Source organism: Nelusetta ayraudi, unplaced genomic scaffold (genome assembly GCF_046127955.1).
Source record: "Nelusetta ayraudi isolate G7.1 ecotype Tasmania unplaced genomic scaffold, CSIRO-AGI_Nayr_v1 ptg000063l, whole genome shotgun sequence".
NCBI lineage: Eukaryota > Metazoa > Chordata > Actinopteri > Tetraodontiformes > Monacanthidae > Nelusetta > Nelusetta ayraudi.
In genome coordinates, this window is record NW_027466113.1 from 4478397 (window position 1) to 4496034 (window position 17638).

The 17638-nt window shown below is 45.2% G+C and overlaps 1 protein-coding gene across 2 annotated transcripts; it reads right to left on the minus strand.

The window, feature by feature from the left end:
• Window positions 1–540: 540 nt before the first annotated feature.
• On the minus strand, window positions 541–17091 carry lmtk3 (lemur tyrosine kinase 3). 2 transcript variants are annotated; one of them, XM_076040816.1, is made up of 16 exons: window positions 16958–17091; window positions 14386–14519; window positions 13892–14039; window positions 13078–13151; window positions 12834–12952; window positions 12623–12710; window positions 11866–12014; window positions 11672–11756; window positions 11371–11492; window positions 10685–10834; window positions 4355–10589; window positions 4086–4249; window positions 3686–3828; window positions 3250–3575; window positions 3064–3148; window positions 541–1731 (listed from the first exon to the last, which is right to left on the minus strand). In XM_076040816.1, the coding sequence occupies exons 1-16, from the start codon at window positions 17046–17048 to the stop codon at window positions 1598–1600; spliced, it is 8247 nt and encodes a 2748-aa protein (XP_075896931.1). In that variant the 5' UTR covers window positions 17049–17091; the 3' UTR covers window positions 541–1597. The 2 variants fall into 2 exon arrangements, with proteins under 2 accessions (XP_075896931.1, XP_075896930.1); XM_076040815.1 differs by having other exon boundaries at window positions 14371–14519.
• Between the last annotated feature and the right edge of the window lie 547 nt (window positions 17092–17638).

Below are 17638 nucleotides of genomic sequence, written 5' to 3' on the forward strand. Positions count from 1 at the left end.
GGAAAACTTCAGATGAGAGGCTGTTAAATAATACAAGAATACAAAAGTGGTGTGTGTGCACTCTGCAGATCTTCTCGAGCATATCACTGCAGCATGAGTGAGAATCCCAACACTGAAACTAATCAGAAGGAAGTAGGAGTGGGATTTAGCTGAACAACTGAAGTTCTAATCTGAAGAAGGTTGATGCAAAAAAACGATGTTTGTTTTGTTTTTTGCTTTTATCATCTGTTTAAAGGTCAGAGGAGTTGTGCAGCTGTTGGATCACTGTCATCACTGTATTTGACCCTTTCACAGATAATTGTGGTGCTTTTGAAACACAATTTGGAGCTGTTGTCATAAAACAGGGAACAAGAGTGTCACTTTTTCAAGATTTTTATTTCCCCTTGTTTATACATAAACCCTCCAAACCCACTCTTTAAACGATACGGCTGTAAACCAACACTTAAACAGACTAAATCAATGAACTAAGTGACCTTTGACTGCATAATGGACTGTTATCAGTAGAAACCTGGTTAAATTAACTCACACAAACAAATGGAGTTATTTACTGATGAAATGTTTTGATTCTTCATGCTAAGCTACATTAACAGTCAAAAAAACAAGGTAAAAAAAAAAAAAAAAAAGAATGACAGAGAACAGCTAAAAGTCCAAAGACGCTGCAAAAATAATAACACATTACAGGACGTAGATCCATACAGATTGGCATATATTAACAAATAAAATTATACAAAATACTTCTTTAGCAATTAAGACCCTTGGGAAAATATTTTGATTCATCTGTTATGAAGATCTTAGAGAAGGTACAACCTAAATGCATTCTGTCCCTAATTCTATTTAAGTTCATTAAAGGAAAATAATTGAACTGATCAATAAATAAGTTAATAAATAACCAGATAAATAATAAATAAATATTGCATGAAAACTGTCATAAGTAAAATAATAGTTAAAAATAATTTTAACCTATTAGAGTCCTTTAAGAACTGACAGTGTAAAGAAGCATAGCTTGTTTCAGTTTTCGTGCAGTCTAAGACCTAAAATGATACTGTATACACTTGTATTATGATCTTTGTACAAATGCAAATGCGTACTGTTGAATATAGGAGTCAAGCAAGTTGTGTTCCAAACTGCTGCCTACAAGAGCAACCGACTGCAATGAGAAAAAGTTGAAATGAAGAGCAAAGTGGCATCCTAACCTTTTACACGGACCGATCGAAGACAAAAAAAGAAACTTTCCTCCCACACATCTGAGGAAAAATACAAGAAAATGATTCAGAAAAAAGTTAAGCTGGTACACAGCAAGACTCCCAGTGCATAGCTGTCAAGTCTGTTTCAGATTTTACAAAGCTCCAGGCTCCACTCCGAGCACATGCTGCCCCTTACAAAGCCTTTTGTTTGCCCAAAGCTAATAATAAATTTTGTAAATGAAGGCAGGCAGGAGCGCAGTTACCCCATCATACAAAATCCTGTCGCTGGTAAAACCTGTAATGTGTCCAGCTTTTTTGAATGGGAGTCTCATTATTTCAGGTGCGTATTCAGTAAAAAAATAGCCTCTGGTTGACGGCTGGTTGTTCTCTGACGATTTCCCACAGTGACGTCATCACACCAGGTGGGGGTCGTTGGCAGGGCTGACAGTAAAACGTGATGATGTCACTGGGTTGGCCCCCACAGGCGACCTTGATTTGACTGAAAAATCCTCTTTACGTTTGGATTCTTTGCTCTTGATGTTTGGCCCTGCAGAACATTTTAAACAAAACAGAATATTACCATTAAGAGCAACTTCAGCTTTAAAAAAACAAAAAACATTTGATTTGATTTTAGTGCCAAATGATACACCTATATTCTTTTTTTTTCCTGCAAGTAGGGGTCACCACTCAGATTTGCCCCAAACTGGCAAAATGTTATTATATTCATAATGTAATATAAAATATAATATAACATACTGTATACAGAAAATGGAGAAAAATAGCCACAAAATACACAATATCAATTTGATTGATTTTTTTTTCCAGAAAATATCTGTCACAATTCGGATTTTCGCTAAACTCACAGGATGACTGTTAAATTACAATCTATCAAGAAATTGGATAAGAGAGTGCAAAATCTCAACATGTGCATGAAAATGTCATTCTGTACATTTACTTTTTTTTTTTCGGAAAATAGGTTTCACAACTCAGATTTGTCTGAGTCATGAAACGTGTCGTTGATGTTCTTATTACGACCGACGCACAGAAGCTTGTGTAGCATTCACGCACAAAACAGCATATTAGAAACAAACCAGCTCCTATCAGAAAATTCAGCAATAATCTATATCTATTAATACAGCAGTTACAAAACAGTTTTCAGTTAAAAATAGTCCGGGGTGAAGACAGTCTCTTGTCTGCAGTCTTTGAAGTTTCACTTGTAAAAAAGGCTACAAAAGCTCATGACGACATCTAGTTTTAGAATCGCTGTTTCCCTGTATGTGCGAACAGCCCGGAGGTATTCTGAGCCCAAGCTTGCCAACATTCTGTGAAAAACTGAGTCGATGAGTTTAACCACAGCCGGAGCGAGGAAGTCAAGAGAGAATTTGAAAATGTGCTGGCCAACACAGCTTAGGCTTGCATTGTTGAACGTGGGATTTATGCCACTGCTCAGCTCCACGGTGTCAAGGGGGATGATTATAGGAGATTAATTCTGCCTGCGTATTTGCAAAAGGGAATGGCTGAATGGCATGTTTTCCATTTTACACTTTGAAGATGAGCTAGGATCAGATTTTTTTTTTTTTTATGACATCATTCTCCAGGTGGCAGTAAGGAGAGAATGTTAGAGTAATTTATTGATGGGACATAGTCATGTTTAGCACATTCTTATTCTAGCAGCCAGTCTGCATGAAACGCATCATAGAGCAAAGAGTGAGAAGGTGCTGTCCGTAGTTGGGACTTTAGCTGAAAGAGATTACATTGCATTGAAAAATATAAATCTAGTGGATTAGAAATTGTAAAAACTGAGTAGATCTAGAGGTTAAGGTTTTCGTCTTTGCATCATATTAAAGGGAATTTATTCATGTGATGCTCCCAGACTTACCACGCAATTCCAGCTTGGTTCTTTTGATGGACACTGGGGCTGGAATAGTAGGTGCTGAAGAGCTCAACTCATTGGTTGGAGTTTCCTGTTGTAACAAAACAGCGGTGTGAGTTTTTTGTTGTTGTTTTTTTTTTTTTTTTATCTACATCTAGCATTTACTCTGATAACAGACATTGAGAGTGATACCTGATCAAAAAGATATATTGTGACGTCGTCAAAGAAGGAGACGTTTCTTCCTCGGTCCCGCTCCCTGTCCATCGGTTCCTTGGGTGATTTCAACAAACTCCTCAGACCAATTCGCTTGTCCACGTCTGTTTCTGTGACAACAATCACCCTGCGCAGACTCTCGTCCTCTTGCTCGTCCTCCTCCTCCTCGTCGGGGTCACTCCCAGGTGACAGAGCTCTCCGCCTCCCTATCCGATTTCCGATCGCACCGTCACCGAATCCCTTCCCAGTTGGGGGAAGGGTTAGTGCCAGTGGAGGGAGGGCAAGGGACAGACGGGCAAGCTTTGCTTTAATAGACAAGAGGAGGGAAGAGATTGGTTGAAAAAAATCAAAGCACTTACACAAATCAAAGAGTATACTTTATTATAGACATCACAACCAAGTAGAACAAAAGTACCTTTCATTGCGGGGTTGGCGGTGGCTGCAGTGGGCTGAGGACTGGTCAGCTCCGCTTGTTGGATCACAGTGAGCGGCTCAGATTTTGATTCATCAGACTCGGTGTTGGGCTCGGTAACAGGGGAACTCTGCTGCTCAGTGTGGCTACAGCAAACACATTCAAACAAGGACATGGACGCAATGGTTTAAAAAAAACACTTAAAACTTGTGACCAAGTTCTGTGCACTTATCAAAGCAACAGGAAAGGTAGTAATACAAATATTAGCTGATTTTTTGCTAATTGAAGCAGCAACAGTGCAGTTCCAATCTGACAGATCCTATAAAAACATGCTTGTGGATTGACTTGGATAAACATTTTCAATAAACTTTGATTGAACTCAGTTCTCCCCTATATGTCCTACCCTTTCTCCTCTTCTTGCTCCTCCACCGTTGCCTCCTCCGTGCTGTTCTCTGCAATTTGCTCCCCCCAGGGCCGCAGGGTGACTGTGTCTTTCACGGTGTTTCCCCAAAGCACGTTTGTGTTCACATTTTCACTGAGGGAGAACTGCAACCTCTCCTCACACACCTGCAGTGACAAAATAAAATCATTTATGGCGAAACTAATGTTTCAAAAAAAATATTTGATCAATAATAAAAAAAGACTTTATGTTAATGAGAAAAGCACATTCACCTGCATCATAAGGCCATTCTTTGTGGTCATCTTGGAAAGAGATCCGTGGTCTTTGACATCAACCGTTTGGACTGGAGATCTTTGTCCATCGTTGTTCTCCTCTTGATGTGGCACTTGGTCCTGATGTTCCAGGATCACATACGATGCAAACTCTGCCATTTCATCGGAGTTTCCAGTGATGCTATCCTCTTTTAAATCCATCCTACTGTTATCAGGGTCGGAGGGTTCGTCCATTTCACCCAAATCACCATCGCCTTCATCAACGCCTTTTTGATCAGGTGTTTTCTTTAGAGACTCCAAAAGTTCCAGGTTCCCCAGGAAAAGGTCACCCAGAGACTCCTCCTCATCCCCAGATATGCAGCACAACTGTTCCAGTTTTTCAAAGTCCTCCAGGCACTCTTCATCCAAATCTTTCCACTCAGAAATGAGTAACTCTGGCAGGTTATTGACAGGAACTTGGGGGGAAGATGTGGTATCGGATGATGTGCTCTGAAGAAGACCGCCTCCCCCATCATGCTCTTCATGGCAGGGAATAAGGTGACCGTCGTCGGCTGGTGTTACTTGCACAGTGGGAAGGTTCAGATTGGCTGAGATCCCGATACTTTGAGTTACAGCGAGTGGCTCAGAGGCATCTGTGTTGTGATCTGGGAAAATGGCTTCTGTCTCAGCGCTGACACTGAAGTCTTCTAGATCAATGTGACAAGTCGACTCCTCTTCCTCCACAACAGAGGGTGGCGGACTCGGGAAAGAGTCATCTAAACTCTCCAGTTTGTCGTCTTGTACATCCAAGTCTACGCTTGGTGGAGGGCTGGGAAAATCTACCGAGCTGAAGTTGTCTACCTGCTCAAATGCCTGCTGTGCCTTCACCTGCCTATCACATTTGGCAGAACAAGAGACCTGGTTGGACGTTAGGGACGCATCTTTACATTCCACCTCCTCATTTAAAATGCTTTCCTTCTCTTTCATGCACGGCACAGCAGCCACTGAATCCAGACATGATTCAGCATTTTCCTGCTCTGAAATGTTCACAGTGGCTTGACTGACGCAGACCGAGATGCATGTGTTTTCTAAACTAACACTTGTGTTGTTTTCCACCTCAGAGCTGGTCCATTTGGGAACATCCTCAGCTGAAGTCTGCTCCTCTATTTGGACCTTGCTGAGGTCGTTCAGAGGCCAGCTATTAAAATTTTGATTCTCCTGCGTCTCTGTGGAGTCAGCCAGACCGTGAACCGTCTCCCACTGAGGCAAAATTTCTCCTCGCTCCGATGCCTCTGACTCTGGGGTTTCTTTATTCTCTACTTCAAAATCTGGGACCTCCCTTTTTAAATGAATGCTGCCAGTGTCCTCAAGGTTCTCATTGTTTTCCTCTTGTTGTACATTGCCCTCTTGCACTGCAATTTGGCAATCACCATGCTTAGTGTCCCACTTTTGCGTCATCGCAAGGTTACCGGTGAGTCCTTGTTTTTCATCATTCCAGCTTTCCTCCCCACTTCCTCCAAGGACATCAGGGTGAGGTTCACTTCCTGCCAGTTCATCATTCTCTTCATTCTCCCAGAACTCTTGCCCCACGATGAGCCTCTCCCCAAACTCCCAAGCCTTGTTGCTGAACCCAGGAAAAAACTCGGATTTCAATTCAGAGTCTCTGCACTTTCTCTCAGGAGAGGCCCACTGGTCATTTTCATCTGGCCACAGGTGCAACTCAGCTGCCTTTGCGAAACGGTGGCAGTCAAATTCTCCCCTGACTGCGTTGGATCCTTCATCCTCCTCCAAAGCAATCCATAGTTCCTTAGTTTTCACATCCAAACCCTCACAGGCGTCTGTATCTGTGTTGTTTGAAGGGTCTGCGGGACTTGAAGCTCCTCTCAGGGGTGATTTTTCCTTCAATGCATTTCTCAGTTCTGAGGCGACCAGCTGCGTCTCTGTCTTTGCCGTCACTTTATTGTCCTCGCTACCATCAGGACAGCACAAGTTCCTCAGACCCAGCTCATTGTGATCAATATCGGATCTACCTTCATTCCTCTCCGCCTCTTCTGGACCAGTCTGGGTCCAAGATGGACCAATCGGACTGCTGATTGCTTCATCACTCGACTTTGCTGAAGACAATGCTTCATCGCAGAATTTGGCATCATTCAGTTGAAGAGTATTAAATTGGGATGATCTCGATACACTGTTCACACTCTGTGACAAAGGGGGAGATGGCCTTGTGTAATTTTCACATATGAGGGAATTAAGTGCAGAGAGCTCACTGTCCTTTTGTGTAGAACTGATGCCACTGTTGTTGATCTGCCCACAATCCTCTGACTTGATGATAATGTTTGTGTCAGCATTCATCTTGAAATGCACATTCAAATCATTCTCTACAGAGTCTTGTAAGTTGCATTCTGAAATTTGGGAGATGATGCCATCTGTGAGGTGGTTGTCTATTTGGTAGCCACCACGACTCTGGAGCCCTTTTAGTTGGTCTTCATCTAAATTTAAGAGCAACTTATCGATCAAGTCGACACAGTCTTTTGTCTCCAGATCATCACAGAGCAGTGAGGTTTTTTTGGTCTCACTTGGGAAAATGCCAGAGTCATCTCTCTGTGTCGGTACCAGTCCTTTGTTTAGTAGAACCCTGTCATCACCAAAGAGAGTGGTGTCACTTTCTGGTAGAATTTCCTTCAGCATACTGATACTTGTATCCTGCCCCATGTCAGTTGCCTTTTCTTCCTCACTGTCACTTTTTTTGACTGAAACACGTCCGATATTTCCTAAAGGGCTCTTTTCGCCCATCTCTCCCTCCTCCTCAGTTTTCTCCTCTATCCCTGTCAACGTCCCCCTCTCCCCTCCTCGACCACTGCTAGGCCTGGAGGACATGAGTCCATCGCTGCTCCTCCTGCTCATCCCGTCCCCCTCCCAGTCGCTGTCAGAGAAATAGGCAGAGTCTCGATGAGGCGTTTCATTTCCAAGGGCTCGCCACCCGCCATTTCCCACCCCACCGCCACCACTCTGCCATGAGTCACTGGGTGTGAGACAGTCAGCTGAGCTGGAAGTCATAGGCGACAGAACGGAGTCGGTGGGAGTGACAATTGAGGCGTCGGATGATGGATCCCACTCCGGAGTGCTTGGCGTGCCAGCAGTAATGGGCACCTTTTGAGCCATGTGACAGTTAGTTTCTTCATGATTCTCACCATGTTGTGGTAAACTCTGTCCTTTCGTGTCAGCCAAGATTTCATCATTATTTTGAGGAGGCAGATTTTTAAATTTGTCAAGGAAATTATCTGCTTTGGTCTGATGACAATTCCTACCCAAATCTCCAATGTTGGGATACTGATCTCTATCATCTGCTTTTTCACATGTCTGTCCTTCCTTCTCAGTATTGTGGGTCTGCTGGTCTTTGATGAACTCACCATTGCCTGTGATGTTGGTACTTTGCAATTTGTTCCCAGGCTGTTGCACAGTTTTGGTTTCCTTAGTGTTTTCAGAAGACTCCAAAGGAAGGTCTTCCAAAATATCTAATTGTGGTCCTCTAGCAGGTAAGGCCGGACCATCTGAACAATCCTCCACTTCTCTCTGGTTGTGAAGAAGACCATTTTTGGGCATTATCTCTGAAAACACAAACTGACCAGACTGGCAGAGGTCAGCATTTATCTCTGGCCCTTCCACTTTAAAATGTTGCTTATTTGATCCTATGTGAAGTATCGGGATCTCAGGCTTCATAGAAACCTTTATTTCACTCTTTTTTGCACGTTTTGTCACTTGGGCATAGATGGCCTCAGTCTGCTTATCATCGCTGCCTTTTACCCCTGATTGAAAAGTGATGGTCTGGGCATGGGGATGGTTTGGGTCAATGCATATGGACTCATATTCAGGAGACAGTGGAGTAGGAGTATGAGACAGATCTGCTTCCTTTTTGTTAGTGGCAGCATTTTGTCTTGAAATGATCTCTGTCAGAAAGGTCTCTGCTGATTGAATCTCCTTTAGGAACTCCTCCCTCGTCATCTCTGTTCTTTGAGGCTCCTTCTCAGTCGGCTGAGATTCAGACTCTTGCTTCCCGATGCTGATTTCAGCAAGTAGAGATCTGGATCTCCGTATACCCTTCGAATAGGCTTCCTCAGCCTCAGTGTAAGAGGGAAGGCCTGGGGCACAGACGTAGGGCCGCAATCTGGATCCTGAAGGGTAGAGGTACTTAACAGAATCATTTTCTGATCCTTTCTCAAGATTGGAAACCATCTCTCCTGTGTCGATCTCTGTGAGGAAAAGCTCTCCCTGGAAGGATTCTTTTGTGACTGTATTATCCTCAACCGGCTCTGTTTTGGTGTTGCTTTTCTCTTGGCCCCATGACTGTCCGGACGACCCCAGCTCTGTGATCAGTGACTGAGAGCGGCGCATTCCTTTGTTGGGCAATACAAAGTTTCCCCATCTTTCTCCATCTCTTTTCTCTTCCTTGTCTACTTCCCAAAGGATCTCTGACTTGCCCTCACTGGACCCAGTCACGCTGGAGATCTCCGTCAGAAACAGATGCATGGGGGACTTCTTGGCAGCAGCCACACGTTCCGCCTGTAGTTCAGCATCCTCTTTCCAAATAGTGGGGAGGATGGTGTCCAGGCGTGACTGAGTCCTTTTCATTCCTCGAGAGAAGAGATCTGCACAGGCCGGATCTGCATCTTCAGAGAGGCTGGAGTGAGCGATAGTTGTACCGCCACCGACTCTCTCAGGGGACATGAAGGGAGAGTCATCCTCATCAGAGTAGGTGGGACTAGATGAAGACTGTCTGTCCAGCTGGGGTTTTGTATGCTCAGGGCGGGGGAAACTGCGATAAATCGGCCGTAAAGGGTTTTCCCGCCGAATGGGGGACTCAAAGTCTTTGACACGAGAGTGAGACGTTTCCTTGGAATTGTGCGACGACACTGAGTGCCTAGTGCTATTTTCCCTGTCAGTCAAGTCACAGGAAAGAGGGTCTCTGCTGGATTTCTGTGTCTGCAGCTTATTGTATTTTGAATATGCGTCTGCTGTATTGTAGATAGAACCACCTTTCTGTGGTTTGCAGTGAGGAGGTAGTGGCGGAGGGCACATTTGAGGAGGCTGGGGATAAATTGGATGGCTGGACGGGGGTAGGGAGGGAGACAAGGAGGGGGACGGCGGCAGGGCCTGTCGTGTCCGGTGGAGCCCCAGGTGCTCAAAGGTGGAAGTCGGGCAGCTGCTCATGTGATGGGGGTCAGTTTCAATTTTCCCGGTGACACTGTAGTGAGGCAGACCTCTGTAGGCAAGCGGCGGGGCAGGGAGGGGACGTGAGTGAAGGTGATTGGCTGACGACATGGACATGGAGCGAGGCTTGGGAGGAAGGACTGGAGCTTGGGAACATGAAGATTTCTTATCTGCCTCGCTGCTCTTTTTCCTGTCCTCCTCATCATCGTCGCCTAAGTCAACGACTGAGAAGTCAGTTACTCTGCTCGATGAGTCTCTGAACTCGGCCAGGCCTGTGTTGGGCACCTGGAGTTGAATCTCGCTCGATTTGATGATCTGGAGACCCTTTCCACATGTGTCAGAAGAACAGTAAGGAACACGTTCTTTTCCCAACATGCCACTGCGAATCTCCACCAGCTCCATGTCTCCCATACATTTGGAATCGGACCTATAGGAAGAATGAGCCTTCCCTTTGAGTGTTGGCGACTTGTCCTGAGGCGTGTGCTCCTCTAGCCTGATGTAGTATTCGCTGGCCAGGGAGGGGCTCCGTGCACTTATCACAGGGACCACGGTGGGGGTGTCCAAGGACTGTCTATGGTTGCTGTTGACAGTTGGTATTGGCTGAGGTGGAGGAAGAGGCTTGTAACCTCGCCTGGCATGAGCCTTCTCCCAAAAATACTCAAAGTTCAATCCTTTGCTAGTTTCAGTAACTGTCAGAATATCATCTAATTCTGATGAGGATGGGGTGGTACAGTTCCCAACGGGATCAAGAAGCGGGTACGAGTTGTTTCTTTCATCCCTGATGTAGTCTCTTTCCCTCTGCCGCTCATTAATTGCAGTCTGAAAGGCAGATGGACGGAGTAAATCCCAGCGTCTTTCAAACGACTCCTCACTCTCCCCTCTCCTTCCTCTGCCCTCCTCATACTCCTCGTCCTCTTCATCTTCTTCGCCAACGCTTCCTCTTGCCATCCCTCGTTCCGCTGCCAGGAGGGAGGAAAGGAGGAGAAATACCTCTGCTACTGAAGGGCGCTGAGATGGAGGAAGCCAGCATGACTGCATGATCTCATACCTGTAGGTCAGAGAAAACCAGAAGAGGTGAATGGAAAGACAGAGAAAGGGCAAACGCTCATCGACACTATCGTCTTTTCTGTGCAATGCACTGACCAGTAGTCTGCATGGGAGAGTTTGAGTCTTGGCTGGGCCAGGGTGATCTGTCTCTCCCTGATGACAAATGTCAGTACCTCGTCGTCACTCAGGTGTCTGTGGGGCTGAGAGCCAAACTCAAACAGCTCCCAGATAACCACTCCCAAAGACCTGGAAATAGAGAATAAGATAAGAATGCCATGTCATGACCTGACAAGTTGACCTAAAAGGTCTAATCAGCAGATATCAAGATTAAAAGACATTCTAGTGTTGGGTTTTTCCTTTTTTTTAACCAGTATTCTTTAAAGCCATTATTTTCTGTGACAGCAAATTGCTGTTTCTTTGCACAAATTGTTCTCTTTTTTGCTTCATTCAACAAAAGATCAAATTGGATTTTGTATCGTTGAAGCCTCCGGGTTGGATTGCACTTTAGTTGATGTTCTTTCATTTCCACCCCCTAATAGTAAGAGTCTTGGTTGTGTAAAACGCTGGCTGTATTGGTTTGATAACGGTTTCAAACTCCAAACATTGTTAATCAACATGATTACCTTGTATATATACAGAATTAAATATATAGCTTATAGCAGGTTTTTGCATCGCCCCTGGAAACTAACAAACCATATCAACTTCACCATAAGCAGCCCAGCATGTTGACAATGAAGATTTTGCATTAATCTGTTCAAACAGTTGAAGGCTTAAAGACATACCACACATTGCTGGTCTTGGTTTGGTCAGTGACAATGAGAGATCCTCGATACTCCTCCAGCAGCTCAGGTGCAATCCATCTCAATGGGATCCATAGCTTGTCTGGAGTCAAGTAATAGTCCTCCTTTAAAGTGACATAGTTTTTATTATTTGTCTTTATCTCCATCATTTACATGAAGCCTTTTTATAAGGAAGAAGCTTTGGTGAAGTTAAGGAGAGACGTGGTCACTGGGAACAGGGTTGGACAGTTGCTCACATGCTAATAAGGAAGTGTTTATAGTGAAAAAATACAGACCCACGTACCTTGTAATGGTTGTGTGAAAGGCCGTAGTCGCCGATTCTGACAGTGAGATCTGAGGTCAGCAGGCAGTTTCTTAGAGCCAAATCACTGCAGAGATTAGAACACACCTTTAAAAAAAGACCATGAACTGATAGATACAATCGTTCCTGCTGAGGACTAGAGCTTTGTTGAGCTTTTAGGTCACGGGGTGACTGACCTGTGGATGTAGTTGTTTTCATGAAGATGAAGCAGGCCAGACGTGATCTCAAAAGCCATTCGCTGCAGAGTCAAAAGGTCCCGAGTTGGCAGGTCAGGGGTCATGCCATCTGACTTCCGCTGGGCCCTCAGATACCTCTTCAGGTCACCCTGTTGGACGATGACCACAATAACGCAGGCAGGGAATTACAATGACAACATTTTGAAAGCAGTGTTCACAAACAACCAACAAACAGACAAGGACGGTGTTTGTGACATCTGCATTGAATGATTCATTTCATTGGGTAGTTAAAAGCTAGCTGGGGAATTGGTGAAACTCTCAACCTTTGTATTGGTCATTAGTACTTCAGGAAAGTTAAGGAAACAAAATGAGGCTGGGATGAAGAGGATGAAAAATATACACGAGGAGAGGACAATTAGAGACTTCATCAAGTGGGATAGTGGCAACTAACTATTGTTTGTCTTCCCAAGCTTCGTTGCAGTAATTGATCTGCTTATGTCCTTTCTTGCCTATTCATGGAGTGTTTTTTTAACCAGCCAGTGATTTGAGTGCAGAACAAACTGATTATAGAGATTCAAGATGGATTTCAAAGACCCTGGATTATTTTGTTACCTCCACACAAAAACAAGTTCAATAAGCAACACAAAACAAATAAAAATACTTGGAATGTGCCAAGCCAGTAGGCATGTCAATGATTAGAGGCAACTTTCCCATAAAATAATCCTAACCCAATAAGAAGTGGTGTGATTTTACTAACCAGTTGGCAGAACTCCATCACTAGGAGGAAGGGGATGCTCTCACTGCACTGGCCCAGACACTGCAGGATGTTGGGATGTTTAAGACTTCTGCTGGCAGAAAGAAAGAGGAGACAGTAAAATAGATTAATTATAGATTTTATATTTACAACATAGATTATTTCTGGGTTTTTTGGTTTTTTTTTGATGTGTTATATGTAATTTGTATCCAACCTGTATGGCTCAGACTCAGCCAAGAACTTTCTCTGCTCCAGAGGGCTGGCGCTGACACGAAGCTCCTTCACCACTGCCTGAGACGAGCTGCAGTCACACAGAACCTCAGCCAGGATCACCTGAGAAACATTGACAAGCATGAACATGAACCCCTGTCCACCAATGACAGATTGTCCACCCTTGACATTAAGGACGTACACAGAAAAACAGCTATGTCTGAAGGGAAGAGAGGGATGCATGTTACCTTCCCGAACCAGCCATTCCCAATCTCTTGAAGGTAGTTCAAAGTGTGTCGTTTGAAGCACTGACTTTTGGAGTCTGTGAAAAGAAGAAGGCTCACAATCACACACAGTGACAGCATTGGATCTTTTATGACTCTCTGTCACCGGAGAAAATGACACCTTTGAATTCATGATCTGTAAGAGACAACTGTAACCTCAAACGCAATAAGGTTCAGATATGGGGATATAACAATATAATGCAATAAATTCTGAGCTACAATTTCCTTAAATCAGTGACATTCTGATTAAAAAGGCACAGCCTTTAAGATCTTCAGATAGATACATTTATGAATTTGGTACCTGCAACTCATTAATGACTAGAATAGAAACCCGAATTATTTGAGTTGGATCAGAAAAAAGAAGGTGGCAATCTTGTATGATTACACGTGGCACTAAGACAGTTATGCTGATTTTTTTTACGTTGGTAACACAAGAACACACAGGCACTAGCACGGTGGGCATGCATACACTCACGCACACCATCATTACGCGCACAGTGAAGCTCAAACATCCAAATGAAATAACAATAAGCGCAGTGAGCAAAAGCCAATTTGTCCTGCTCCCAGCGCAGATGCACAATTTTCTCCCATCATAGTTTCCACTCTGGTGAAATCCAATATGTGGTTGAACACTCAGTTTGAGTCCTTTGCTGGATCCACATCAGCGACTCAGGCAACAGACCCTGAGGACGACGACCCGGTGGGAAACACTCAGGCTCCGCTGCTAAGCGGAGGGAGGTTCTGTACCGGAACAGGAGAGCTGCTCTGAGGTTGTTACCTGCTCCGTCCTGCAGGGCAGAACTGTTGGGCCTGTCTCTGACCGGCAGGGTGTAGACCTCCGGGAGGGAAGGACATGATGACAGGCTGTCCTCCTGGATGGGGCTGGAACCTCCAGAGCAGTCCTCCCCATCTGCGTTGTCAAATTCCTGGATGATCAACAACAACAAAAAACCACGAGGGTTAAAAATACTTTATACCTTAATTCAAGCAACAAGCCAAGAAAACAAGGATTCTAAACTGATGACAACATCATCTTCCTGTCAATGCACTGGGTCACTGATGGCTTGAGATTAGACGGTGGGATAATTATTGACTATTTCCACTTCAATAAACTGGAGCTGTTGACTACTTTCAAATTATATTTAGCTTGTCGAGTCAGGCTAATTTTGAAGGAGAAAAAAGAAACGTAACGAAAACAGGGTGGCGTAACCAAATGGGTGTGAGGAGAAAAAGGGGAGAGGTGAACGAATCTCTTACATGTTTAAGACTTACATTGAATCCCACTCCTCCTCTCTTACAGCACAGGCAGGTCAGGAGCAGCAGGACAAAAGAGACAAGCCCCGAGCAAGAGATGAGGATGACGACGTAGGGCGGAGGAGAGAGGGGTGCAGCCCTGGACTGAGAAACTGCGAGGAAGACAGGGAGGAGACACAAGGCAGGCGATGAATGCGGGAACTCCAGGTGCTGTTTTGCATCTACAGGTGGGGCAGACTGAATAGTTTGAGTCAGTGAGAAGGAAAAGAGACACTTCACTGAATCAGAAAAGTGTGAAATCCTGTTACACTGCTGTTTGGTTCAGGGGGGGGGGACCATTGGAGCGTTTGTTTTTTTTTCATTAGCTGCAGGCGTGGGACACAGTGGAGAACCCCAATGGATAGCTTGCACCAGGGATTTGAAGGGGGGAGGGCATAAAGCAGGAAAGAAGTTTGAGGTAAACAAAACGGTTATCGGTAGAAAAACAGTAGAAAAAAGAAGCTGGAAGTTTGATAGTGGGATAATATACAACTGCGGTAAAGAACGAAGCACGGGGGGGGGGGGGGGGGTTTGGGGGAGAGGGTATCAGAAACGGCATTCCACTCAGAGAAACACAGTTCAGAAGCAGGGAAGGAGTGCTTTAAGTTGTCAATCAGGTGACATAAATGAACAAATGAAAAACAGGAGCGCTAACTGGGGAAGGGTTGGAAACTGGAAGAGACTTGCTGAAATCAAAACAGGTTTTACTACTCAGGTTAGAGAGGGAGGAAGTCGGGACATTTGATATTTGTACCTCAATGTGGTCGATTGTGGCATGAGAACCATCTGTAGAAAAGAAAAGGGGCAGGGCAGGCTGGTTAAATACCCTTCAGGTGTTACCCAGAGCTTTCATGACACTGCAGCCAAACATTGCATCAAGAGAGAGGAGCGTCTCACCACTCACACGCTAATCTGACACATAAAAACACATTGAGAAAAAAAAAGTTTTTTCATGAACCCTGGTACAGGTATGTAGTGATGAAATAACTCTGGTTATCGAATGTACAATCAAAATATATATATATATATATATATATATATATATATATATATATATATATATATATATATATATATGTGTTGAGAAAACAACCCTGGTAGATCAGCACAAGGGGTGACAGAGAACATGTGGCACAACATGCGTCCCTCAGTGTGCAACCAGTTCCCAATTGTAGTCCATGTCCTTCTGACAAATCTAAAAATACACTCACTCATTCATAAGACTGTGATACTGTAAACACAGCATACATAAATTCCTAAGCGCATTTAATAATTTAGAAACTTGATGAATATTGTAAAGGAGCAAAAGCAGTTCACAGACAAAAAAAATCCCCTCAAAGACAAGGTGACATTCTGCTATTTGCAAGATTGAAAAAAAAAAAAATATATATATATATATGAAGAAAGTTGCAACCCAGACTGAGCATGATTCCGTGTTTCACACATGCCAGGCATCGGTGTGCGCAGCATACAAACACAGCCAGTGTGTCAAGGGTGTGAGACTTGTCTGTGCTGTGTTGTGTTCAGGTGTCAAGAAGAAAAGACACCCGGTGCACTGATTGCAATCAACTGTCTGCATTGTGCCCGTTTGCAGATTTAGAGCATTGAAATCGAGAACATTTAAAAGATACATATTTTTTTTTATTATTATCATTATATATTTTTTTTATTATAACACCACGCGGATGACCCTCCAGCCAAACACACAGTGTCCCCCACGTCCTGTTGCACAATTCCAGTGCAAAGCTATTCTCTCATCTTTCCCTAGACAGATGTCCAGACAGGCACTGCATATAAATAGGAACCTTCTTATGGGAGCCTGATCCACGGAGCCACCCATCCAACCCCCCCAAACACACACACACACACACGCACACACACACACACGCACAAACACACACACCACCACCGCCATCACTGCCTCCCCCGGTGCCAGCATCTCCAATCAAAACACAACACAATGACTGCACACAAACACAGCGCAGGTCGCAGCCAAAGACTGCACGTTTGCGATTTAAGAAGCGAAGGGGGAGATGGAGAGATGGAGGGCACAGAGAGAAATACAGATGCCAGCGCTAGTTATTGTGCGGACGGATCTCTCGGTCCTTGGCGAAGGTTATTTATAGTCCCGGGAAATAACGCAGCGCTGGCCAACGGTTTTTAAGCCCCGCTCATCATACAGCGTAGACGGAGGTTTAAAAAAAAAAAAAAATGTCACCGTTGTGAGGCCCCGAGATCGACCCCTCCCCCTTCCACCCCCAAATATTCTCCTCGCTGCATGTAAATACGGCGCCCAGCCCGTCTCCGCCGCTGCTGTTAGGATGGCGAGTCTGCCTCGCACCGCAATAATAATCCATCGCATTGTCGCCGAGGAGGCTGATATCATATCATGCACCCCCTCCCCTCCCTCCTCCTCCTCAATGTAGAGGCCTTTTTTCATGACAACACCCCCCTCCTCCCCGTCCCCATCCTTTCTCCAGCATCACAGGTTTTCACCTCCTCCACCTCCTCCTCCTCCTCCTCCACCCCGATCCCCGTCCGTCGCGCTCACCTTCCCTCTGCGGGACTCCGAGGGCTCTCTCCGGGCTGAAGAACGACATGGTGACCGCCAGCACCACCGTCAACCAGCAGTGTGGCCGCATCGTCGCCGCGTCCCGCTGGCGACAACAGCATCCGAGCGACGTCCTCTCCCCTCCGGTCGCGGTCCTCTCCTCCTCCTCCTCCTGCTCTCCTCCACCGGCTCGATAATAAAGAGCGTCTCCTCTCCTTCCTTGTTGTCCTCTCTGCCCCCCCTCCCCGCCACCCCAGGTTCCTCTAGCTCCTCCGCTCCCACCCCCCCTCCTCTTCGCTCTAATCCGCAATTAAACACGGCGCGAGTGATGCTCTATTGTGCGCTCCCCGCACTTGCCGCGCTGCACACGCGCACCCGCTCCGCTCCGCTCTGCCTCCACCCGCGATTTCTCACGTTACATAAATACACACATCTCTCGCTCCTTCGCAGAGCTCCCCCACCACCACACCACCCCCTCCCTGGGTTGGAGCGCCGTCTGTGTTTTTCTCCGCTGCCTGCTACGTCACAGACACACTCGGCGCGCATTGTCATGGTCAGGCTTCATCGTCATAAAGATCCAGAACAGGAGGAGGAGGTGGTGGTGGTGGTGGTGGTGGCGGCGGCGGGGTGTGAATATTCCCACAGGATGTTGATGGTGAGCAGCACTGGCTTAAAAAAAAA

Excerpts from the sequence above, each read along its gene's own strand:
- lmtk3 (XM_076040815.1), bottom strand. The coding sequence starts at position 17,048 with ATGCGGCCACACTGCTGGTTGACGGTGGTGCTGGCGGTCACCATGTCG. Across the intron at positions 14,040-14,370 it reads TCAATGTAAGTCTTAAACAT|GAATTTGACAACGCAGATGG; the intron begins GTAAGAGATTCG and ends TTGATCATCCAG. Across the intron at positions 3,576-3,685 it reads CGCCAACCCCGCAATGAAAG|CAAAGCTTGCCCGTCTGTCC; the intron begins GTACTTTTGTTC and ends TGTCTATTAAAG.